Below are 26125 nucleotides of genomic sequence, written 5' to 3'. Positions count from 1 at the left end.
GAGGGGATGCTGCACTGTCAGATGGGCGGTGCTGAGGGGTCCTGCACTGTTGGATGGGAGGTGCTGAGGGGATGCTGCACTGTCGGATGGGCGGTGCTGAGGGGTCCTGCACTGTTGGGTGGGAGGTGCTGAGGGGAGGCTGCACTGTCGGATGGGCGGTGCTGAGGGGTCCTGCACTGTCGGATGGGAGGTGCTGAGGGGATGCTGCATTGTCGGATGGGAGGAGCTGAGGGGTCCTGCACTGTTGGGTGGGAGGTGCTGAGGGGAGGCTGCACTGTCGGATGGGCGGTGCTGAGGGGTCCTGCACTGTTGGATGGGAGGTGCTGAGGGGATGCTGCATTGTCGGATGGCGGTTGCTGAGGGGATGCTGCACTGTCGGATGGGAGGTGCTGAGGGGATGCTGCATTGTCGGATGGGAGGAGCTGAGGGGTCCTGCACTGTTGGATGGGAGGTGCTGAGGGGATGCTGCACTGTCAGGTGGGAGTTGCTGAGGGGATGCTGCACTGTCAGGTGGGAGTTGCTGAGGGGGTGCTGCATTGTCAGATGGGAGGTGCTGAGGGGATGCTGCATTGTCATATGGGAGGTGCTGAGGGGATGCTGCATTGTCGGATGGGAGGTGCTGAGGGGATGCTGCACTGTCAGATGGGAGATGCTGAGGGGATGCTGCACTGTCAGATGGGAGGTGCTGAGGGGATGCTGCATTGTCAGGTGGGAGGTGCTGAGGGGATGCTGCATTGTTAGATGGGAGGTGCTGAGGGGATGCTGCACTGTCGGATGGGAGGTGCTGAGGGGATGCTGCATTGTCAGATGGGAGATGCTGAGGGGATGCTGCACTGTCAGATGGGAGGTGCTGAGGGGATGCTGCATTGTCAGGTGGGAGGTGCTGAGGGGATGCTGCATTGTTAGATGGGAGGTGCTGAGGGGATGCTGCATTGTTAGATGGGAGGTGCTGAGGGGATGCTGCACTGTCGGATGGGAGGTGCTGAGGGGATGCTGCACTGTCAGATGGGAGGTGCTGAGGGGATGCTGCATTGTCAGGTGGGAGGTGCTGAGGGGGTGCTGCACTGTCAAATGGGAGGTGCTGAGGGGGTGCTGCACTGTCAAATGGGAGGTGCTGAGGGGATGCTGCACTGTCAGATAGGAGGTGCTGAGGGGATGCTGCACTGTCAAATGGGAGGTGCTGAGGGGATGCTGCACTGTCGGATGGGAGGTGCTGAGGGGATGCTGCACTGTCAGATGGGAGGCGCTGAGGGGATGCTGCACTGTCGGATGGGAGATGAAATGTGAGCCTCTGATTATCTGCTCCTATACACATCACTCAAAGAAAAACAAGGAGTTCTTCTGGTCTCCTGGCCAATAATCTTCCTTTAACTAACATCACCAAAGCCAGATTAACTGGTCATTCATCAATTGTTGCTTATGGGATCTTGCAATGTGCAAATGGCTGTTATGATTGCCTAATCGACAACAATCACGGTACTTCAGAGTACTTTATTGTTTCTGAGCTGATTTGAAATATTTCTCAGAGACTTTATAAAGCACCATGTAACTATGAGTTTTATTTATCCTTTCTGTTCTTGTTTAACTGGGCAGCAATATTAATGTCATGCATTTAAAGTATTCATGCAGTTTATTCATGTTTTTAAAGAGCAGAGTGATGTTCCTCAGGTCATCCTTTTCAACGTTAGACAAAAAGGAACAGAAAAGCAATTGAAATGAACACAGGTCAGGAATGTGATGGAATACTCTCCACTTGTCTTGATGAGTGCAGCTCCCACAACACTCAAGAAGCTTGACACTATCCAGGGCAAAGCAGCCCCTTTTATTGGCACCCCATCCACAAACATTCACTTCCTCCACCACCGACGCACAGTAGCAGCAGCAGTGTGTACTATCTACAAGTTACACTGCAGGAATTCACCAAGGCTTCTTCGACAGTACCTTCCAAACCCACGACCACTACCATCTAGAAGGACAAGGGTAGCAGATAGATGGGAACACCACCACCTGGAAGTGTCACTCACCATCCTGACTTGGAAATATACCACTGTTCCTTCACTGTCGCTGGGTCAAAATCCTGGAACTCCCTCCCTAACAGCACTGTGGGTGTACCTACACCACATGGAATGCAGCAGTTCAAGAAGGCAGCTCACCACCACCTTCTCAAGGGCAACTAGGGATGGGCAATAAATGCTGGCCCAGCCAGCAAAGCCCACATCCCGTGAAAGAATTTTTAAAAAGTCAATGGAATGGAAAGTCAGAGTCCAAAACAGGTGGCCTATCTGCGATTTTCCTTTGTGCGCTATCTCCCAAGATGAACTTATACCCCAAACCATCTTTGTGCTGTTTCCGAAACATGAGACACCATTGTCCTAATTGTAAAGTTTAAGCAATCGTCCATTATATAAAAGAACACATTCCAGATTCTAGTTTTCATTCCTGCCATAGCGAATGATGCAGATTGATTCCTTGAGCAGGCTTTACATGAACAGAAATATGACTCAAAAAACTTACATTGTTCAGCCAACTGATTCTGTTCCCAACGGCACAGAATGTTTCATTATATCAGCCTAAACTTCAATATTGTTCTTGTCTATTTAGCCAAATGAATTAGTCAGTTAAGCACTACCTGAGTATGGTGAAAGTTTATTTCACAAAACTGCCATTCCATGGGTCAAAGAAATCCTTCCAATTTATAATTTTGTTTGAAGTGTGTTAATTTTGTTCTCCTGCCTTCTAGTTTTATGATCACGTTTTGAATCAAGTACAGACTTATCTCCCGGTCACTGTGGTTAATTTCTTCAAATCCTGGAATCATTTTTATCAAGCTGAACCTCTTCCTATGTATTAATATAATATAATTGTAATATATTAATATAATTAATATATTTAATATATTAACATACACTATTACCATTATCATTCAATGATAAATCAGGCATGCACAACATGTAGTCACTGACATAGCTGCCAGTCCGAATATTAAATTGAGTTGAACCCACCCTGACCCCAGATATTCCAACGTTCTCAATAGTATGTAGGATTTGCTAATCTATGTAACTCAATAAGTAAACATGGTTAATCTGATTTAATAAAGCAGTTTTCCGCCTCATTGTCCTGTGAAACATTTTACATTCATTTTCTAAATTATTCCCAATTCTCTATGAATTAAGCAATGTCAGTTATCTCTCTACATCTTTATTTTGTAGCACAACTCGCCAGATGTTTGCCGGAAAATACTCCTCCAGATGTTGTGTAGCGTGCTGCTTTGTAAAGAAAACTGAAAGGTCTCTTCAGTATTCAAAAAGTTAAATTATCAAGCTTTAAGGGGCATTTATTCTAGTTCATTTTTGTTTGCACTGCTTCAGAAACAAAGGATTAGTTTGCTTAATGTAGAGTTCAGAAAACTGGAAGCCAATAATTACAACCTAAAATGTTCAGCGGACCTAAGAGTTGATTCTAATAGTTCAGCGGTTTTGATAATCAAAGGGTGCGCAGTTAAGTGTATCATTCTTTAATATGTGCTACCGTTTCCACTCCGCTAATTTTCTTTTCTAATAATGCAGTATTTTGGTGCCTATTAAATAATTTCCATTTTTTTTCAATTTTTGAAATGGTTTGCAATATTTCTACTACTATTCTGTCTCTGTACTGATGAGGTGAAGGATGGCTCATAAGTATATGTTATTCTAGTTAACCACAGTAATCAGGAGAGAAATGAGGCTTTACAAATTTAGGCTATTTTACCAAGTATTTAGAATTCAGTTTGCCTTTCGTATCTGCTCCTTTGTGAATGAATTTCCCTTGTACTCAGTCCACTTGCTTCAGTCACAATTTCAGCTGTCATTTACAAATTGACAGCTTTGTAATTTAGAAGGAACCTTGAGGCTCTAGCGAGATGCTTTAAAGCTGTCTTGGGCCTGATGGTTCATTGTTGCTTGCCCTCCTGGTTGGAAACAAGTTAATGATGGAAGGGTCTCTAACACCAGGATCGATTTGGAAGAGGGAAAGTAATATAATCACCGTGATCGTATGATCAAAGTCAGGGCTACAACCAGTCACTCTAAGTAGTTCCAGCACAAGGTACAGTTATATCAAAAGACCCTTTGGTTATTCTAATGCTTAGTATTTGAATTACAGTTTATTTTGAATGAGAAGCTTAAATGAAAACATTGTCACATTATTTTTATTTCATCTTGCTGCAGTCATTTTAATAATAACATTACATCTTGTGCATCATTTCATTCAGCCTGATCCCCTCAGCCTGATCTGTAAGATGTTCAATGACTCGAATAATATTGAAAGTATGTTGAACCGTTGATGAATTATTTTACCCGTCAGACATGCATATGATTGTAATAAATATATAAACAGATGTGAATATAGATACAGAATGTTCTATACAAATCCTTTCAAATAATTATATAGAATTGCATTGAATGCAGAGCACAGAAAACAGGCCATTTGGCCCAACTAGTCCATGCTGTTATTTATGTTCCTCACAAGCCTCCTCCCTCTTTATTTCCCCTCACCCTCTCAGTATATCCTCCTGTTTCTTTCTCCCTCATGTCTATATGGATTTTAAGGAAGTGTTTGACTAAGTACCACATAAAAAGCTGCTTACCAAAATTGAGTTCCATGGAATAGGCGTTGTCAGTCTCAACTTGGATAAAAAATTGGCTTAAGGACAGAAAACCGTGATACATGGTTGTTTTTCAGACTGGAGGATATGGGAGACAATGGTTCAGTGCTAGGACCATTGCTTTTTTTTTGGCATATATAAATGACTTGGATGTTGGAATACAAAGTAAAATTTCAAAATTTGCTAATAATACCAAACTTGGAGGAGTGACAAACAGTGAACTTGACACTGATCGATTGCAACAGGTCAGAGAAAGGCTGACAGAATGGACAGACAATTTACAGATGGATCTAATACAAAGAGGTGTAAGGTGATGCATTTTGTAAGAAGGGACATGGAGACACAACGTAGATTTAGTTCTAAACAGCGTGGAGGAACAGGGGGACCTGGGTGTTCATGTATATAGATCTTTGAAGGTGGCAGGACACATTGCGTGAGTGGTTAACAAAGCATACGGTATTTTGGACTTCCTACGTAGAGGCGCTTAACACAAAAGCAGGGAGGTTATGCGGCACCTTTATAAACTCTGGTTAGACCACATTTAACATATTGTGTCCAGTTTTAGCTACAAGGTTAGGTTGGAGAAGATGAGGTTGTTCTCTGTGGAGCAAAGGAGATTGAGGGGAGATTTGATAAAGGGGCACAAGATTATGACAGGCTTAGATAAGATAGGCAAGGAAAGGCTGTTTTCATTGGCTGATGATACAAGGGCTAGCAGATACAGATTTAAGATTGGGGCCGAATGGCCTACTTCTGCACAGTAACAATTCTGTGATTCTGTGGTGATAAGATATGCAAGAGGGATGTAAGGGAAACATTTTTTTTTAACCGAGCAAGAGGTAATGACCTGAAATTTGCTGTTTATAAGGGTGGTGGATGAATGATCTCGAATTGAAAATGGATAGGCACTTGAGGGCAATAAACTCACTGGGTTACAGGGATAGAGTGGGATTGAATGGATTGCTCTACCGAGAGCTGATGTGGACTAGATGTGCAAATGGCCTCCTTCTATGCCAAAATGACTTCATGACTCTATGACTCAATATATTTATTTAGCTCACCCTTAAGTGCGTTATAATTTGTTCAGCCTAATACTGGATATTCTATGAATACCAGATTGTAATGTGGCATATAATTATAAGATAATTTAAAGTAATAAAGTATGAATGAATGTTAGTGTTTGATTATTATTTCAATTTGATTTTAATTAGGTCTATTATAACTGCCGGGAGCATTTTATTCTCCCTCTGTGTTGTGCAGTAGAGCACATTGGATGTTCAGAGATGGTTATAGTTTTCCTGAGACAGTTGGCTAGGTACAGTTACATCATAATTATGCATTGTGTCTACATATAAATTATCAGTTATACACAGAGATATATAGGCATGAAATAGAATAGCAACAATGTCTATCCTTGATAAAAACCCTCATTAAACATTTCCAATATTATGTGATACAAAGTGGTGAAAGGTGAATGCTGTGTTCAATGTGGTTTGATATTTGTACAAGTCCCAGAGCTTTATTATTAAAACAGTGTTCGCATTTCAGTCACTTAATGAGGGCTTAATGTACAATGGACAGTAGAGTGCTACACATAGGGCAGAATTTTACTCTCAATGTGTAGGCGGGTGCCTGGCACGCGATGACGTCTGGTGAGCACCCTGACGTCATCAAGCGCTCGCATGATATTTCGGTCAGTCAGCGTGCATGGGTGCCGGAGCCGCACCCGCCATTAATTAAGAGCCCACTTAAGGCCATTAAAAAGCCAACTGACACCAATTTTTCATTGCCCATGCGATTTCGCGCTCGTCACACGGACAAAACAGGCAGGTGGCCATCCGGCAATTTCAAAAAACTCAACCACGGGCAGATTAAAAAGGGTGAGCAGCAGTGCCAGTGTCAGTAGTGGGGAGTTTGGTACATAGTTTGCTGTGTTTGCTCTGTTGAAAAGGTGGCTCATGACGCCTCTTCGCCACCCATCAATCGAGGCAGGGCAGCATTACAATAGGAGCCACGCCTCCACAAGGGTGGTGGTAGAGAGGACCAAAGGTCTTCTCAAGTTGTACTTCCAATGCCTGGCCCATTCAGGGGGAGCATTACAATATCCCCAGAGCGGGTGTCATTGATAGTGGTTGTATGTTGCGCTCTCCACAATCTGGCACTGGCAAGGGGGGACCCACTGGAGGAAGAGGATCTTGACGCAGTTGCACACGCCACAGATGATGAATCCAGTAGTAAGTCAGAAGGGGAGCATGGTGAGGGGAACACTGAGGGCATGGAGGCAGACCTCGGTAACCTGCAGGGAGGCAGCAACGCTAGGGACATCTTGATCAAACGCTCCTTCAGCTCGGCTGCCAAAGATCAGCTTCCACCTCAGGCCAGGGCTGCCGCCTCCATCCTGGGATATCTGAAATCAGCCTTTCACTTGCACCCAAAGTGCACTCAGTGCCTGTGCAATAAAGTTTAGAGCCACCCACATCCAGCATTACACACTGGCGGACCCTCCACCAGAAAGGAAAAAGGTGAAGCATTCTCAGGCCATCAGAACCAAAGCAAATTTAATATTATTGTCACATTGAAAGCATTATGACATTACAATTACTGGTGCTGATGTCCACACCAGCAGACATATAAACTGAACATAAATGAACAGAAAATCACCCGTGAACTGTCCCTTTCATGCTCATGGTGCCTTAAACTTACGCTTGCGAATGCTACGTCTGGTGCCTCCCCACTCCCATCTCGCTGGCACCAGCATTGGCGACAGCCTGCTAACTCTTGTTGGTCTTGATGACCTTGGCGGGCATCCTCTGGCCAGTGGAGCCTGTGCTGGCCCCGCCTGGGAGGGAGTGGCCAGTACCACGGCTGGCACATCCCCAGTTACCGCAGCCTCATCGGATGCCACGGTCACTGGCGGAGGAGCTGCTGCCCTCATCCGGAGCGCCCTGAGAGGAGCCCGCAGAGATGACAAGCAGCTCGTACACCAACGTGAGGTCTCTTTGGACCTCCCTGCTCACCATTGATGGATGGGCATCTAGCTGGGATACTGGGTGCCTCCTCTATCTCCCACATTGGCACTGACCACCTGACGTCAGTGTCTGTGTGAACTCTTGCAGGTCTGAATGTAACCCCAGGAACCCCTGATTCTGTCCCTAGAGGCTGCTTCTCCATGAGAGTTGCCACTCTCTCAACTGCGGAGGTAATGCGTAGGCCATAAGGGTTAATGTAGTGCTCACTCTCCGCATGGACTCCTCCACAACAGAGACCATGGCACACAGACCCTCGTGGATCTCCGCCAGATCCTCCCCACATCTCGCTGAACATCCAGCATCTGCTGCCTAATAGACGACTCCAGAGGCTCATCATCTGCCTTTGACTGAGCATCGTCCTGGTCTCCAGCATTCCTCCGACTGCCGGCGCCCTGGTCACTCTCTGCCTCTACCTGCACCTCAAGCGAGTGTGAAGTGCCCTCACTGCTGTGCTCCAACATTCTAGCCACTGATCTAATGCCCACCGAGGTGCTGGTATCTGCGCTGGTGCCTGGTTCAGAGAGCGGCTGTGAACAGGTGCATGTGAAACCCAGCGGTCCTCTGGTGTCAGGGGGGGCTCTTTAGGGTCCAGAGACCGAGTGCGTGCTGGAGAATCTAATGGAGGACAAGGACATGTCATTAGTTAAAGTCCTCACACTGTCACTGTGCATGCCAGGCACCCTGGTGAGACAATGGAGATCTGCATCATGGTGCCATCGTCTCTCAATGATCAATGGGGATTCCAGGTTTGAGGCTCACAACAATGATGAGACTGCACTAGAATGGTTGCACCATTTGAAACTCTCATCTCTGTGTGCTGCGCTCTTACCTTCCTCTGACACTCCAGCCTCTCCATAACCAATTGACCGAGGTGGGTGGTGTCTCTCCAGCTCCAAGGAACTGCTCATCGTAAGGATTAGGGGGTTTGGAGGCCCTCCACCTGTCCGCGACACCTCTATGTTGTTATGGGTCATCTTCTCCTGAAAGGACAGAGGAGCATGGATTAATCCACTCTCTACCTGCAGCGCCATTGCAGCCTGGCCAACCCCACCTGAGGAGCACCTCGCAGGGCACATCCGAGTCGTGGCCCTCGAGCCGCAAGACACTCAGTCCAAGCAGCCAGGGCTCACCCCCTTGGCCAGCTCTGGGGTCACTGACAGTTGGCACAGACTCTAACACATCTGAACTCCACAGTGGGGGAGGAGGCCAGATCTTAATACTTCACCACACTGATACATACCAACACAGTACTCACCCTTGCCGTGCGCAGCAGGTCATTAAACATTTTGTGGCCCCGGACCCATGCGCGCCGCACAATGTCGTGGTTGCTGTCCAGCCCTGCCACCTCCTCCCAAACTCTTTTTGTCAGGTGCAGTGGCCTCCTCCTTCCATCTCTGGGAACGAGGGTGTCCCTTCTGGGAGCCACCTCCTCCAGGAAGATCACAAAGCACTCGTCCAAAGACTGGGGTGGGGGGGTTGGTGGTGGAGTGGAGCGGGGTCTGATTGCCCACACTACCCGACCTCCCGCCTGGCATCTCCAGCTGTAGTAAAGGCCACAGATTCAGTCTTTAGCCCGCAGAAGATATGCTTTTCCTTGGCAGCCTTCAAGGAGCTGCCTGGGCCGTTTTTAAACACCATTGGATCCGGTGCCTGACAGGCCCCTGCCCTCCCCAGCCACTCTCAACCATTGGGAAGACGCGTTTCATGGGCAGGCCTTAACTGGCCAGTGAGCATGAAATCATGGTCGGGGGCAGGTCGTGGGTGGGGACCCATTTCCCAACCGGTCCCAGGCCTACTGATCGCACCCGCCAGCTAAGGGTAAAATTCAGGCCAATGAGTGTGATAGATAGTGAGTGTGATAGATAGTGAGTGTGATAGATAGTGAGTGTGATAGATAGTGAGTGTGATAGATAGTGAGTGTGATAGGTAGTGAGTGTGATAGATAGTGAGTGTGATAGATGGTGAGTGTGATAGTGAGTATGATAGATAGTGAGTGTGCTAGATAGTGAGTGTGATAGATAGTGAGTGTGATAGGTAGTGAGTGTGATAGGTAGTGAGTGTGATAGATAGTGAGTGTGATAGATGGTGAGTGTGATAGTGAGTATGATAGATAGTGAGTGTGCTAGATAGTGAGTGTGATAGATAGTGAGTGTGATAGGTAGTGAGTGTGATAGATAGTGAGTGTGATAGATAGTGAGTGTGATAGATAGTGAGTGTGATAGGTAATGAGTGTGATAGGTAGTGAGTGTGATAGATGGTGAGTGTGATAGATAGTGAGTGTGATAGATAGTGAGTGTGATAGGTAGTGAGTGTGATAGATAGTGAGTGTGATAGATGGTGAGTGTGATAGATAGTGAGTGTGATAGGTAATGAGTGTGATAGGTAATGAGTGTGATAGATAGTGAGTGTGATAGATAGTGAGTGTGATAGATAGTGAGTGTGATAGGTAGTGAGTGTGATAGATAGTGAGTGTGATAGATGGTGAGTGTGATAGTGAGTATGATAGATAGTGAGTGTGCTAGATAGTGAGTGTGATAGATAGTGAGTGTGATAGGTAGTGAGTGTGATAGATAGTGAGTGTGATAGATAGTGAGTGTGATAGATAGTGAGTGTGATAGGTAATGAGTGTGATAGTGAGTGTGATAGATAGTGAGTGTGATAGATAGTGAGTGTGACAGATAGTGAGTGTGACAGGTAATGATTGTGATAGATAGTGAGTGTGATAGATAGTGAGTGTGATAGATAGTGAGTGTGATAGGTAATGATTGTGATAGATAGTGAGTGTGATAGATAGTGAGTGTGATAGATAGTGAGTGTGATAGATAGTGAGTGTGATAGGTAATGAGTGTGATAGATAGTGAGTGTGATAGATAGTGAGTGTGACAGATAGTGAGTGTGACAGGTAATGATTGTGATAGATAGTGAGTGTGATAGATAGTGAGTGTGATAGATAGTGAGTGTGACAGACAGTGAGTGTGACAGGTAATGATTGTGATAGATAGTGAGTGTGATAGATAGTGAGTGTGATAGATAGTGAGTGTGATAGGTAATGATTGTGATAGGTAATGATTGTGATAGATAGTGAGTGTGATAGATAGTGAGTGTGATAGATAGTGAGTGTGATAGATAGTGAGTGTAATAGATAGAGTGTGATAGATAGTGAGTGTGATAGATGGTGAGTGTGATAGATGGTGAGTGTGATAGATGGTGAGTGTGATAGATAGTGAGTGTGATAGGTAATGAGTGGCTGACTCTTAAAAATGCCCTCTGAACAAGGGCAATTAGGGATGGGCAATAAATGCTGGCCTAACCAGCGACGCCCACACTCCATGAATGAATTTTAAAGTGTGATTTAATGCAGAAAAGGATGCGTGCAGCTGAGTTTTGGATAAATTGGAGTTTGTAAGTATTTGAAGCAGGGGCCACTGAATCTTAAGTGGGGGAATATTTGAAACAGAGGTAGTCACAGGGATAGGAAAGAAAGCCTGATTGGGTTTTGATTGTGTTATTGAACGGCTAAAAGACAGAATGGTGGCTTCTCTGCTGTAATCTTCTATTGTTCTTAGAGAGGTTTTAGGATCAGAAGCCACAAATTGGATTTTGGAATAATCAAGTCTAGGGTGATGGATGTGTGGAATTACAGCAAATGTGAACCAAAAGCAAGCATGGTCCAATGGTCAGAAAAATATTTAGTGTTCTCATGAGAATGAGAGAATAGAAGGAGAAATACATTGAAATGCCAATAAAAAAGCTTGAATTGATGTTTGTAATTCCTCTTTTAATTGCAATTAACACTGAAATGTCACCATTGTCTCCTGCTCACACCCCTCCAAACCCTGCACCATCTCATGGTTACATTTTAATATTTGTAGCTTGCTAATGATAAACAGTATAATTATCACATGTAAGTTACATGTAAATTGCATGTTCAGAAACTAAAGTTGCTTTGTTTTCTAAGGTTTAAAGTGATTTTTAGCTCTCTGGGAAGGTTGAAGTACCTGGAATTCTGTCAACTCATATTCCTTTTCCAGTTTGCTCTTCAATCTTAAAGTGTCCACTCCAAAACATTTCTAAAATCTATAATCATGGCCCATTAATGCAAAATTCAGATTTAGTGCTCACACAAATAGGGCACAAAGAACATGGAAGTAACAAATAAATTATATTTCCATCAAATCCTCTCCTGCAATACATGTTCCAAAGGACATCGGTAATGGTAGACAGTTTCACTCTTTACCAATGTTTGTGGAATTCAGGTTGACGTAAGTGAGGCCATGGGGCCTTTGGCTCTGCTGGTCACTCCTGGGAAGCTGCCTCCTTGCAAGATGCAGCCTCCCCACATGCCAGAGGGGCAGGTCTGCCACCAGCAAAGTGCCAGCAGCCCACGAAGATCACTCTCAATTTGGCCTTTAATTGACAGGTTAGCTGTTCGCCTCTGGTAGGCGACAGCTGAGTCACTGCTGTTCCCACCTCAATGGCCTGACCGCAGACTGTGCGGTGGACGCAACTCTCTGGCATTTTACTGGCCCTCCCTGTCTCCTTACCTACCACTATTGGGTGCCAGTAAAATCTTGACCCAAAATCTTCATGTTTTAGATTCAGTATTGCAGATGGAGAAAACTTGGAGAGGTAATTGGTATTTGAGGGTGTATTGCCTGGAGCTTTGAATCTGAAAACAAGGAAGTGATGGTGAATCTGTACAGATGGTTGGCTAGGCAGTTGTGTTGTGGCCAGTTTTAGACACCTCGTTATCCTACCCGAACTCTCTCAGCTCACTGGGAGTTTTATTATTGGGATTGAATGTCCATTCTCTGCCCTTTTCTCCAAAATGCATTACTTCACGTTGCTCTGCACTGAACTGCTTTGTCTGCTCACCTCCCTTAATCTGCTCTCCTCTAGCCTCTTCTATTCTGCCTCACAATTTGCCACACCTGCTGATTTTGTGTTGTCAGCAGATTCTGCTTCTAACCACACACCACCGCCCCCCCCACCCCACCCACCGGCCCCTCCGCCCCCACCACCACCACGTGCACGGCTCCAGAACATTTATGAGGGAACAAGAACGTTTGCAACAGAAATCCCTGGATCACATCACTAATCTTGGTGATCAAGGAATACCCATTTACTGCTCCCTCTGGCACTTAAACAAATAAGTTTTGAAAGTCTGGATCTGCCCTCTTCACCGCATTTCCATTCTTAATACGTTTAGTAATTCCCTTGAAGAATTTGATCAGAGGGAATGCATATTGACCGCTCCAGATTAGTCCACGCGTTTCCAAGTGTCTGAGGAAGTTTTCATAAATGAAAGCGATTCTTTTTTTGCAGATTTCTTTTCCTATGAAAGGGGACTTTCCTTTTATATCACACCTTTCATGACTTCAGGATATCCCAAAGCGCTTTACAGCTAATGAAGCATATTTGAAGTGCAGTCACTGTTGTAATATAGGAAACATGACAGACAGCTTGCGCACAGCAAGCTCCCACAACAACAATACGATGCTTGACTGGTTAAATGGTGTTTAGTAATGCTGGTAGAAGGATAAATATTGACAGAACATGTGGGAAACACCCTGCTCTTTTTCAAAAAGAGTCTTCAAATCTTTTACATCAACTGAGAGGACAGATGTGATATTGTGCTTCAGTGAAGCAATTGTTTTTTCCAGTACTGATATGTTGGCTGTTTAAATCACTAACCTGTATTCTTTTTCACCAACCTTTGTTAATTTTCCCCAGCTATGCAAATGTGTTCTCCATCTTGTCTAATAAATAACCAATTAAATTATATTTGTCCTTCTTATATCCTGTTGGTAGAAGGAACACATGACGAAATAAATCCTATTCTAGATAAAATGAAAATCTGTAGTATTTCTGGTAGAATTGATAGTCCTGGCTTTCATTAGCTGCACATTGCAAGTTATAAGTAAAAAACTTCACCACAACAAAGAACTTCCACATATTTCACCTTCCTTAAAAGTTACTGTCCATGTTAAAATGCTAAGTGATAAATTACATTTGACAATACAATGTTATAAAAAGAGATTTTTATTGGCAGTGCACTTGGAGAATTGGTTTCACTTACTAAGAGAAGATGTTCAAGATTGTTGATCCGATTAAGTCTCCAGAAATCTATTGAGCTGGAATTATTGCCGTCTGAATGAATCAATGTCTCCTCTGCAATGGTATTAGAGATTGTGCATCATTATTATTATAACACTGCAACATAATTAGGGATCCCAACATCCGTTGGTGAATTCTAAAATTTCCTCAATGTGCTTTTTTTTAAATTGCAGATTAATTTACATCAATATCTTTAATAATAGTGTTTTGCAATCACTTTATCTTCCTGAATAAGCAGCTTTTCAGCTTCCATTTATAGTCCTGTGCTCCAATCTGCAATAGATCTTCCTGTGGGCACGATGGAGGGCATATTGGAAACTCTAATTAGTCTACAGTGAATGATCCAACAGCTTGGATGCTAGAACAGGGGATAGAGAGCTAATTAAAACACAAGGTAAAATCTGTGTTATAATTAGTTCATGGTTACCATTCAATCATAGAGCTGGCTGAGTCATTTTGCAATAACCATTATTGAAGCACATGATTCAGGGTGAGGCATTCTCAAATGTATTTGTTTCCAAAATACACAGCACAGCCTCATCTGGCATGTGTACAAGAGGAATTAATTTTCCATTCATGAAATAAAGCTGTTACACATGCAATTGTCTCCAACACTGCAGAGCTTTTAACAACAATAGCATTAACTAGAGCAGGAGTGGTTAGGTCGGGAGGGGAGCAGGCAGTTCTAGGGAGATAATTGAGCTGATCTCAGTGAGAATAGTATTGATGAAAGAGATGGAAAATGGAGAGAGTAAAGGAGAAGTGGCTGCAGCAATGTGAGTGATTTCAATGGTATCATGGAAGAGAGGGTAGCCTGTTGATATAATTAGTGTGAGGGAACTCCTTATAATATTTTTTTATTCATTCACGGGATGTGGGCTTCGCCGGCTGGGTCAGTATTTATTTCCCATCCTGAGTTGCCCTTGAGAAGGTGGTGGTGAGCTGCCTTCTTAAACCGTTGCAGTCCCTGTGGTGTAGGTACTCCCACAGCGCTGTTAGGAAGATTCCAGGATTTTGACCAGCGACAGTGAAGGAACGGCCGATATATTTCCAAGTCAGGATGCTGAGTGACTTGGAGGGGCACTTCCAGGTGGTGGTGTTCCCATGTGTCTGCTGCCCTTGTCCTTCTAGATGATAGTAGTCGTGGGTTTGGAAGGTGCTGCCTAAGGAGCCTTGGTGAATTCCTGCAGCGCATCTTGTAGATGGTACACACTGCTGCTACTGTGCGTCGGTGGTGGAGGGAGTGAATGTTTGTGGATGTGGTGCCAATCAAGCGGGGCTGCTTTGTCCTGGATGGTGTCAAGCTTCTTGAGTGTTGTGGGAGCTTCACTCATCGAGGCAAGTGGGGATTATTCCATCACACTCCTGACTTGTGTCTTGTAGATGGTGGACAGGCTTTAGGGAATCAGGAGGTGAGTTACTCGTCACAGGATTCCTAGCCTCAGAGCTGCTCTTATAGCCATAGTGGTTATATGGCTAGTCCAGTTCAGTTTCCGGTCAATGGTAACCCTCAGGATGTTGATAGTGGGGGATTCAGTGATGGTAATGCCATTGAAGGGGTGACAGTTCGATTCTCACTTGTTGGAGATGGTCATTGCCTGGCACTTGTGTGGTGCGAGTGTTACTTGCCACTTGTCAGCCCAAGCTTGGATAATGTCCAGGTCTTGCTGCATTTGGCCATGGGGATTCCTTAGAATATAAGGGAACTCCTTATAATATGTGGGAATTGCTTGGAAACTATTGCGTTCCTGGAATCTTATTCAAAATAAATATATTTTTCTATTGATAATAAAGATTTTGGAAGAGTTCCTCTTTCCATTATGTGTGGTAAAGCCATACCCACTTTCTTTACAAAGACTGAACAGCGAAAATCTTCTTCCTCTTTATTTAAAATGTTACTTTATGTTTTGATTCTTTTCACCGACCGTTTGATCTATCTGCTAGACATAGCAAAATTGTAAACACATTTATAAAGACTTGGTTTATAATTGCAATGCACATTAACAGAAGCGGGGCTTTATCCTCAGCAATGTTCTCAACTTGCTCTTTTATGTTGAGATTTTATTGAATGTTTTGACCGTAAATGTGTGCAACTAGCACTAATGATACAAGTTCAGCCAACATGAACCTTGGTTTTTAGCCATATGTAATTGAGGAAAGACAGTCTGAATACCTTGAAAATTCTCAGCTGAGCAGACACAGCGAGCATGGAGTTGTAAAGGATGGATCAAACCCGATGAACCCAATTGAAACTTTGAAGAGGTGACTAATGTAGTTGACAGATGAATATCTGTAGATGTTATTTATGTGAACTTTCAAAAGGCACTCAATAAAATCCTTGGAAAACACTGTTAGTTAACGTTGAATTTCATGAAATTGAAGGCAGATTATTGACCTGGTTAGGCTGAACAGCAGGAGACAGAGAGTCGGGATAATGGGCAAGTCTCTAATTGGCAGGATGTGAATCGACCTGCAAAGATCTGTTTTGAAGCTTCAACTATTCAGCATATGAATTAGGAGCAGGAGTAGACCATTCGGCACCTTGAGCCTGCTCCGCCATTCAATAAGATAATGGCTGATCTGATTGTGGCCTCAACTCCACATTCCCACCTACCCCTCAATAATCTTTGACCCCCTTCTTAGTCAAGAACCTATTTACCTCTGCCTTAAAAATATCGATTGACTCTGCCTCCACCACTCTCTCGGGAGGAGAGTTCCAATGATTCACGATCCTCTGAGAGAAAAACTTTCATCTCACATCCATCTTAAATGGGAGACCCCTTACTTTTAAACTGTGTCCCCTAGCTCTAGTCATATTTCTAGCATATTTAGCATATTTCTAGTTCTAGCATATTTATTAATGACCTGGAAGATGGAATATGAAGTCACATATCCAATTTTGCTGATGACACAAAGATAGGTGGCATTGGAAGCAGTGTAGAGAAAAGCATAAAATTATAAAGAGATATTAAAGAATTCGGTGAATGGGCAAAACGGTGGCAAGTGGATTTCAATGTGAATAAATGTGAAGTCATCCACTTTGGATCTTAAAAGGATAGAACAGGGAGCTTTCTAAGTGGTGAAACAGTAGAGGGTCAAAGAGGCTTAGTGGTCCACATACATAGATCATTAAAATGTTTTGCACAACGACAGACAATAATCAAAAAGACTAATGGAATGCTTACCTTTATATCTAGAATACTAGACTACAATGGGATCTAAGTTATACTAGACCTAAAAAACGCCCTAGTCAGATGATACCTGGGGTATTGTGAGCAGTTCTGGGCACAGAACCTAAGAAGGCATATATTGGCCTTGGACAGAGCACAGCATAGATTTACCAAAGTGATAACTCAACTCCAAGGGTTAAATTAAGAGAAGAAGTTGCACAAACCAGAGTTCCCCCTTGGCATTTTTGAGGTTAAGGGGTGATTTTGTCATGGGGGAGGTGAGCGTACTTGTGTTCTGGTGTTTGGTGTTCTGACTTCCGGCATCCACTTCAGAGATAGAGCACATGCACGTACGCACACACACATGCACACACACACGCACACGCACACGCACACACATACACAAACACACACACACACATACACAAACACACACACACACATACACAAACACACACGCACACACATACACAAACACACACACACACATACACAAACACACACACACACATACATACACACACACACAAACACACACACATACACAAACACACACATACACACACACATACGTACACACACACACAAACACACACACATACACAAACACACACATACACACACACACGCACACGCACATACACACACACACATGCATGCACTCGCTCTTATACACACACACTCACTCACACACACACATGCACTCACGCACACACAATCTCACACACACTCTCACATGCACACACACACACTCTCACTTTCTCACACACATACTACCACACACGCCCACCTAGACACACACATGCACTCACTCTGTCTCACACACACACACAGTCACTCACTCACTCACTCACTCTCACACACATGCACACACACACACTCTCTCTCTCACACACACTCATACAAGTACGCTCACACACACACACACACTCCTATTGTGTTAAAGGTACTGAGTAAATTTTAATGAGCCGTGCAAGTATTAAAACAACAGAGTGCACCCTTAAAGAAACAGACTAAATGACTGAGACTGGGAGACGAGAGAGAGAAAGTCACCCCCACAAACACACACTATTCTATTGTTTTAAAGGAAATGAAATAATAAAAAATAATTAGATTGTTATTTGAAGAGGAACAATGTTCAGGGCTACAGAGAGAAGGCGGGAGAATGGCACTAAGCGAGTTGCTCATTCGGAGAGCCAGAGCAGACATGATGGGCCAAGTGGTCTCCTTCTGCACTGTAACAATTCAGTGATTCTGATTCTGACGGCATCACTCCTGAAGATGAGAAAGTCCAAGTGTTATGGGAATGTCCTCAGCCCAGGATGGACAGGGAACTGTGGGTTTCTCAGTCTCACTGCCTCCTACAGGAGGTTTGTACAAGGATGTGCACAGTTGGCTGCCCCACATCACGACTTGCTGAGGAAACTAGAGAAAGATAAGGGAGTGGGCAGGGGCAAGGATGCATGAGGCATGTTAGACCATGAGCCCTCACAGGGAGATGGTCCCCAGCCCTCCTTTCGCGCTCTCAGGCATAAGCTCATCTCATCACCTGTCATTGGCTGCCCGGGTTTCCACCTCCTTTTCAGACTGGAAACTGATGTCAGTTCCGTTTCCTCGGCCTTTAAGCAGGGCTATCACAGGTTCAAGGGCAGTAAAGAGTGGTCATCGCTGGTGTCAGTCAGAGCCTGAACCCGAGCAAGAGGAATATGCAGAATTTCATCCAATGCCCAGGATGACTGCCAATACTGAAGATTACTGACGGAACTGCGAGACGTGTATTTTGGCCAAAGCCGGGAAACAGCTTCACCCCAGCATGGGATCCCATGTTGCCACTTGGCCCCTGGAAGCCCTCACAATGGATTTTACTGTCCTCGACCCCAGTATTAACGGGGCCGAGCATGTTTTCATACTCATGGGTGTCTTCGCCAAGCTTACACAGGCTATTCCCACCTGTGACCAAGAGGCCTCAACTATAGCCAGAGCGCTAGTACGCGATTGGTTCATCCAGTTCAGTGTCCACTGCCGGATTGACAGTAACCAAGGGTGTAATTTCAAGAGCAAGATCCAACAGGATTTGTGCAAGTTGTATGGCAATATCAAGAGCCACATTAGCCCCTACCGTCCGGAGGGTAATGGACAGTGCGAAAGATTCAACCACACTCTGGTGACCGATTGTGCACCTTGCCTCTGAGAGTAAATGTGAGTGGCCTGAGTACCTTCTGGAGCTGGTCTAAGTTCAAAATATTACTCCACGTTCCTCTCCTCATTGTCTCTTCTTCAGAAGAAATACAGCCCTTTTCGTGGATCTCACCACATGTTCAGACAGAGATGGCCAAGTTGATGAGTGCATTGCTGAGATTCACTGAAGCTAAACCAGGTGTTGGAGGTGGTGTCCAAGAGGACGGAGAAACAAGCACTATGAAGAAAAATGCTACACGATCACAAGGCTGACAAGGTGGACCTTCCGATTGGCACAAGAGTATTCCCCTGGAACAGGAATGTCAGGGGTCGGAATATGATACAGCATGTCTGGGATCCTGAACCCGACAAGGTCATTAAGCAGCTTGACACTGGGGCCACAGCAATGTTGTTGAACCTGTAGCTAGAGGACAGCCTCAAAAAATGGTTCCTAGAGGGGAGTTTCTAGAGGGAAGTTTCTAGAGGGGAGTTTCTAGAGGCAGGCTATTCCCACCTGTAACCAAAAGGTCTCAGCTATAGACAGAGTGCTGGTACGTGATTGGTTCATCCTCTTCAGTGTCCACTGCCAGATTGACAGTCTGGCAGATGAAGTGGGAGCAAGTCGCTCCCTCAGCAGCATCACTGACTCTGCAGCGTTGGCAGGCTGCAGCTCGAGCGATAGGGAATGCTGGAGTAACCTGTGTGTTGTAAATCCAGGGGCTGCATCCTGTGTGAGGGGAACAACTCTGGAACTGGAAGAGGACGCGAGGCTGCAGCTGAAGCGGCAAGTGCGGCCAATCATGTAATCCCAGGAGACAAGGCCGATCTGGACCTCTACATGGCTGATCCTTAACAAGGCCTGGATCCCACTGAAAGTGCCAGTCCGGATAAGGGGCTGAGTAGGTCATCTTGACTGAATGCTGGATATCAGTCCAACCCTTACCGTTTGCCTCGATCAGTGGTGCACAATGAAAATGCTGCTGCCAATATGCTAATCATCATTAGCTCAATTGAAGCTGCTGATCTCATGAGTGCTTAGCCAACAGTCGCTGTGATATGCTTGGCTGCCGGGAAGACAGCTCTCAAGCAGGGAAGCATGCAACGGGGGAGGTGAGCGTCCCAACTTCTGGCCTCCGACTTTGAAGTGGGGCTGAAGACTGGGCCCCACCCACTGTGGGGAATTCCCTATGAGGCACTAGGTCCCCGCCAGCAAAGATTGCCGGCCTGGGAGGACACTAGGCAGTTGGTCCTGGGGTTCCACTCGGATTAGGAGCCAAAGTCCTTACAGAAGTTGGCGGGGTGGAGCCTAAGGCCAGAGTGCAGGCTGAAGAAAACTGGGGGTGGGGCCTGAGCCAGGAGTGTGGGCTGGAGGGGAAGGAGGGACCAGAAGCCTAATATAGAGAGAGAGAGAGAGACGGAGAGAGAGAAGGAGAGAGAGAGAGAGAGAGAGAGGGAGAGAGAGCAGGCCTGCAGCCTGGAGCTGGGGCAGCATATCAAACCCGGCAAGTCACTGCACTGAGGGACCGGGGCCACTTATTTCTTGAAGTTAAGGTTTCCTTTGAGAGTTTATACAGTCTTGATGCCGGTAAAACAAAGGAACCTTGTTTTTTTTTATCTTCATGCAGTATGTGTGCTTGAATTTCACATTACAATTTGATCAAAGTTTTCAAAATATGAAGGGGAACAGATAGGGGCCCCTCTGCTTAGGGGCCGTGGGACTTGGGGAAATAGTGTAAAAATTGGAACCTGATCTTTCAGGAGTGAAGTTATGAAATATTTCTACACACAAAGGGTGGCAGAATTTTGGAATTGTGTTCTACAAGTGACTGTTGGTGCAAGATCAATTTTAAATTTTAAATCTGAGATTGATAAATATTTGTATGATGGGATATGGGGCAAAGGCTGGTGTATGGTTATCTATCAGTCATGATCTCATTGAAGGGGCTCGAGAGGGTTATCTTAACTCATTTATTTCAAGCAATGTGATGGTCTTAAGCATTTCATGTGCTAATATCACAGACAGTAGTTTCTACCCTACAGTTTCTGCAAACCAGACATCAGTGTTCAAGTCATACATGTTTATAGATTACTCCCCAATTTACAATCCTTGTGCTAAAAGTCTTGACTGTCATACTGATGTGCAAACTCACTTCCCTGCAGCCAGAGGAAATAAAGATGAGTATGTATGCAGTAGATTTTACAAGGCAGGCATATATGAATTAATGAATGCTGCAACCTCGAAAAATGTAGTAAAATGTTCTTGTTCTGTAAAATCATTTAAAAAAAACATTGGGAAATTTATAATTCTCATTAATCTCTGTAATAAATTATGATAAAGAGATTCACTTATTTAGTTTAGCCAAGATCTAGAGTTGTATTAATCATTGTTTATTTCTATGCAACTAGGAAAATGTATTCAAACTCGAAACATCGCACTTTGAGAACGGAAGAGGGAAAAGTCCCTATGACCCAAGGCTGTTGACCACTTCTGTTTTAATTGGTGAGTAAATTTGGAGTTTGATAGGAATTAACAGATTCAACCAATTCAATACTTGTGTTCCACATACCCATTGGTTACATCACATGCTCCATTGAGTGCTTGTATATAACCATTATAAGCATGACCACACTCAAGCAACATACACAGAAGTCAGACCATCTACATTGTATGACTTCCGCCCTGTTCTGAAATCCCAACCAGCCTCATGTCTCCCAAGCTCTCTCAAATCAAAGTTAGCAATGAGATAAATATAATCAGAGGGCCTAACAATTGTTGCAAACCAGATTTCTCTAATCTTGTGTGACTTTTATCTTTCAATATAAAACAAATATATAAAGCCAAAAAATATGCAAACAATTAGAATCTGAACCTGTGAGTAGCCACTAGACTCTGACAGGGAAGAGTTTGTACTTTGAGCTGTTTGAAGTTGGGCAACTATTCAACACTACAGCGACTGGAAGGTCAGGCACAGGAGAATCAGTGATGCCTACAAGCAATAATGCTATAATATGACATGACCATTGAGGTTAAAGGCAAATAATGCATTACTTTTCCATAGTTTCTGTCAATGCTTAACTTGCCAGCTTTTCTTAGCTGGGTGAGGTAAATAATTAAAGATAGCCTCATCTGTTGCTGATTAAAATCCTGGACATTGGTGGATTTCTAACTGTTCCCTATTCTGTGTATTATCCAAACAAATCAATAAGGGTTACATTGGGCTGGACTTTCATGGAGCTGGGGAGACTCTGCGGAGGTGAAAAGATGAACTTGATTCCAGGACTCCCGACCCTACCCTGGTGCCCTCAATTTTCACCAGTGCAGGTTAAGAGTGCAGGCTGGTGCAGATCACAATCCTGCACCCTGAACTACTGACCTGGCCAGCTCCATTGATGGGATGGTCATGTCCTAGTCCCCCCACCCCCCAATTTTCAAGGAGTCGGACCAACTTTTAAACTACTCCTGTTTGACATACCTAGAGGTGTCGTGGGCCATTGCCTGGATGAGGGAACCTTTTGAAAGGTAAGTTCAAAGCATTTTACACATGTCCCATATGCCAAGCCATGTCCCTCTAACCACCTCCATGGTGCCCCTATACCCTCCATGCAAACAATGGTCCTTCATCTGCTCCCCATGGCCCTTATATTCTCCAAACCAAGCTATGCCACTCCACCCATCCCCCATGGCACACCCATAACCTCCAAGCCAAGTTGTGGTGCTTCCATCCCTATTAACCCACTATACACCCTGTGCAGAACCAATGAACCCAATAATAATAATAGAATCTCATTTATTTATAATGTTTAGTTTCTTAAAGAAAACTATTTTTGCTACAGTGCCATAAAAGTGTCAATCATCCAGGCCCTTTTAAAGTATCAATTGCTGAAACAGCAAACACTTGAAGCCTCTTCACCTTGTCTAAATAAACATTGTGCAATCGACAGAATAGATCACAGAGCAATAGCTGCCAATCAAGCAATGTTTTCCCCAGGGTGCAGCTATTTCAACAGAGTAATGGATTTCTGAGCTCTCAGCTAAGCTTCATTATGCATTTTTGGTTGGGACCCCAGGCACCTGTTAGATTGTTGAAACAGCTATACCCCAGGGAAAAGATTGCTTGATTGACAGCTCTGGCTCCCTGATCTATGCTGTCAATTGCACAATGTACAATGTGTCTATTTACACAAGATAAAGACATTTCAAATGCTTACAGTTTTTGCTGTCGATATGTTAAAGGGTCTGGATACTTTTATAAGGCTGTATTGAAAGAAGTTCTTTTTATAGAAAGTAAATGGTTATGAATGAATGGTTGTTTTTTAAGCTCTTTCACATATCCTATTGTTACTATAGAATTTGTTGGTTCTGTACAGAGTGTATAGTAGGTGAATGGGCATGGAAGTGCCATACCTTGGCACGGAGGGTATGAGGGGTCATGGGTAGTGAATGGAGGAGCATAGCATGGCATGGAATTTATGAACGGCAATGGGGTTGGGTGGGGAGCATGAGGTGGCGTGAATTAGCACGGGTAAGGCATGGGGAGTGTGTAGAGCGTGAAGGAGTATGAGGGATGAGGGATGGAAGGCCCTTTCTGTTTTTGTTATAACTGGGACGAAGTCCTGTAGCAGCATGCCAGGCCTTTTAAACAGCCTACTGTGGCAGTCAGCTGCCCCTTTGGCTGCCTCTGACCTCTTTCAGAGCAGAGGGAGGGGGAAGGGGTGGCAATGGGCCTGACTCCAGTTAGCGCCTGCCTTCCCAGGGCAAAAATCTCATTTTTCCAGGAACATTCTTCCGAGGCTGGCAGGCTGAACCGGGAAATCTCCCAACTCCCAAAAATCAAGCTCATTGTGAGAGAAATCTGTTCCTGGTTGTGTTGCAGCTTCCAATGGTGCATCCACAATGGCTGCAAAATGGGATGCATATCAAGTTTAATATATTAGACATGCTACTATTTCCATGTTAGAAGTTTGTACCAATACAGCTTTATTCCAATCTTCCTTTCAAGTTTTATTTTATCTGATTTTATTCCTTGAAACTCAGTGATCAGGAAAGCAGGACGAGGAGATATTTGTGCTTCTGTAAGAAGGTTCAGGTAGAATTAGTCTCTTTGCAGATACTTTATCAAAACTTTACAAAGACTCAAATTTGTATGTAATACAAAATCGGATTTTAAAATGATGGGGTCACTAGGGGATGAAAGTCAGACAACACTGAATTGTGTCTCATATAGATAACATCAATGGAGTTGAATTAAAAGATTAACACAGTCCTTTAGTATGTTCGATTTACTAATGCCCCAATATGAATACTTTAATTAAAAAGTTGTTTTATCAGTGGCAAAATTACATTTAATACAGACATCCTGAGAAAGTGATTTTGAAAGAGAATCTACAATCCTTAGAGGAAGGAATCCCTCGAGTAATCTAAAGATCCTGGATAAGGCCAAGTACTTGAAGTAATACTCTAGGAAAAGTATTGCAAGATGAGTTAATGTTCCACTATCAATTCGAATCTTCTAATGTTGTATTAAAATATTAATTAATAAACTTATTCTATTTGTGCAATGGCACTTAGAGTGACTGGTAATTGTGATCAGAAAGGAAAATAAGACTTTCATATATAGGTTATCCAGCACCTTTCATGACCACAGAATGCCCCAAAATTCTTTACAGCCAATGAAGTACTTTTGAAGAGTTGTTGCTGTTATAGTGTAGGACACATGGCAGCCAATATGCAGCAATGTGATAGTGATCAGATAATCTGTTTTTGTGATGTGACTGAGGGATAAATATTGGCCAGGAAACCAAGGAGAACTCCCCTGCTCTGCTTCAAAATCATCGCCATGGGACCTTTTTCATCCAGAAGACAATGATAATGAGGGACGGCAGATTTCCTTCCCTAAAAGGCATTAATGAGCCAGATGAGTTTTTACGACAATCAGCTGCGGTTTCATGGTCACCATTAAACTTCTAATTCCAGATTTTTATTGAATTCAAGTTTTACCATCTGCCAGGGTAGGATTCAAACCCAGACCTCGAGAGCATTGCCCTGGGTTTCTGGAATACTTGTCTGGTGACAATACCACTACGCCACCACCTTCCCTATCTGGGAATGAAAGCTGTTACCAGTAAAAGTGACCATGAAACTACTGGATTGTCTGAAAAGCCCAACTAATATGCAACTGTCCTTACCTGGCCGGGCTTGTATGTGACTCCACACCAACGTGACTCCTAACTACCCTCTGAAATGGTTCAGCAAGCCACTGATATCCAAGACAAATAGGGATGGGAAATAAATGCCAGCCTTGCTGGTGACACCCACATCCTGAGAATTACATTTTAAAAACAGAACTATGTCACCAGGAAAATGTCTGCAATTGTCATCACATAAAACTTGCCTTGTTACTTTTTGTGTTCAGATCTATTACTGCTGCATTGGAATTATCTCTTGAAAATGTCATCTATATTTTTTTTACAAGTTTAATGCTCCAAAGCACCATTAAATAGCTTTCATGTTACTCCCAGATGTATGATAAATCTGTATTCGCACATTTTCCGTCATAAATCTGCATCTGGGTAGGAAAATAAAATTCCTTGTACCCTGAGCTGTTGGATCATTCACCTGGCCACCTCACACATACCCACTGCTGTTCTCCAGGGTTTGATTTTTATTATTATTCCAGTCGAAATCAATAAACCCTGAGCCAGCAGGAACTAATTCTAGTTAGTATTGAAATGCAGTTAGGTAGAGAAAGAGAGCAAGAGCGAAAGAGGAAGGAAAAGGGTTGTGACTGAAAGAGTGCTACAGACTATTGAGGTAAGATTCCCCCTTTTTTGAAAACCAGGACAGTGCCCAGTTTGCTCGAGAATAAAGAGCTGCTAACAACATTGTATTCTGGGAAATTGCAATTGGAGGTTTCAGATAATGGAGTCCCACAGTTCTGCGAGTGAGTCAGTAAATGTGAAATTTGGCCTCCGGTAAGAAATGATGGTAA

General features: G+C 44.0%; 1 protein-coding gene across 4 annotated transcripts in view; it reads left to right on the top strand.

Annotated features, from left to right (window-relative positions):
* The window catches only part of LOC144687164 (semaphorin-3A-like), a 432238-nt gene that overhangs the window by 323746 nt on the left and 82367 nt on the right, over positions 1-26125 (top strand). For all 4 annotated transcript variants that reach the window (XM_078552904.1, XM_078552906.1, XM_078552905.1 and 1 more), the window contains exon 6: positions 21543-21636. In XM_078552904.1, coding sequence (XP_078409030.1) covers positions 21543-21636 — 94 coding nt within the window. The remainder of the gene's footprint in view (positions 1-21542; positions 21637-26125) is intronic.

Source organism: Cetorhinus maximus, chromosome 12 (assembly GCF_964194155.1).
Source record: "Cetorhinus maximus chromosome 12, sCetMax3.hap1.1, whole genome shotgun sequence".
Classification (NCBI taxonomy): domain Eukaryota; kingdom Metazoa; phylum Chordata; class Chondrichthyes; order Lamniformes; family Cetorhinidae; genus Cetorhinus; species Cetorhinus maximus.
Note: the sequence above shows the minus strand (reverse complement) of the source record. Positions and strands in the feature narration are given on the sequence as shown.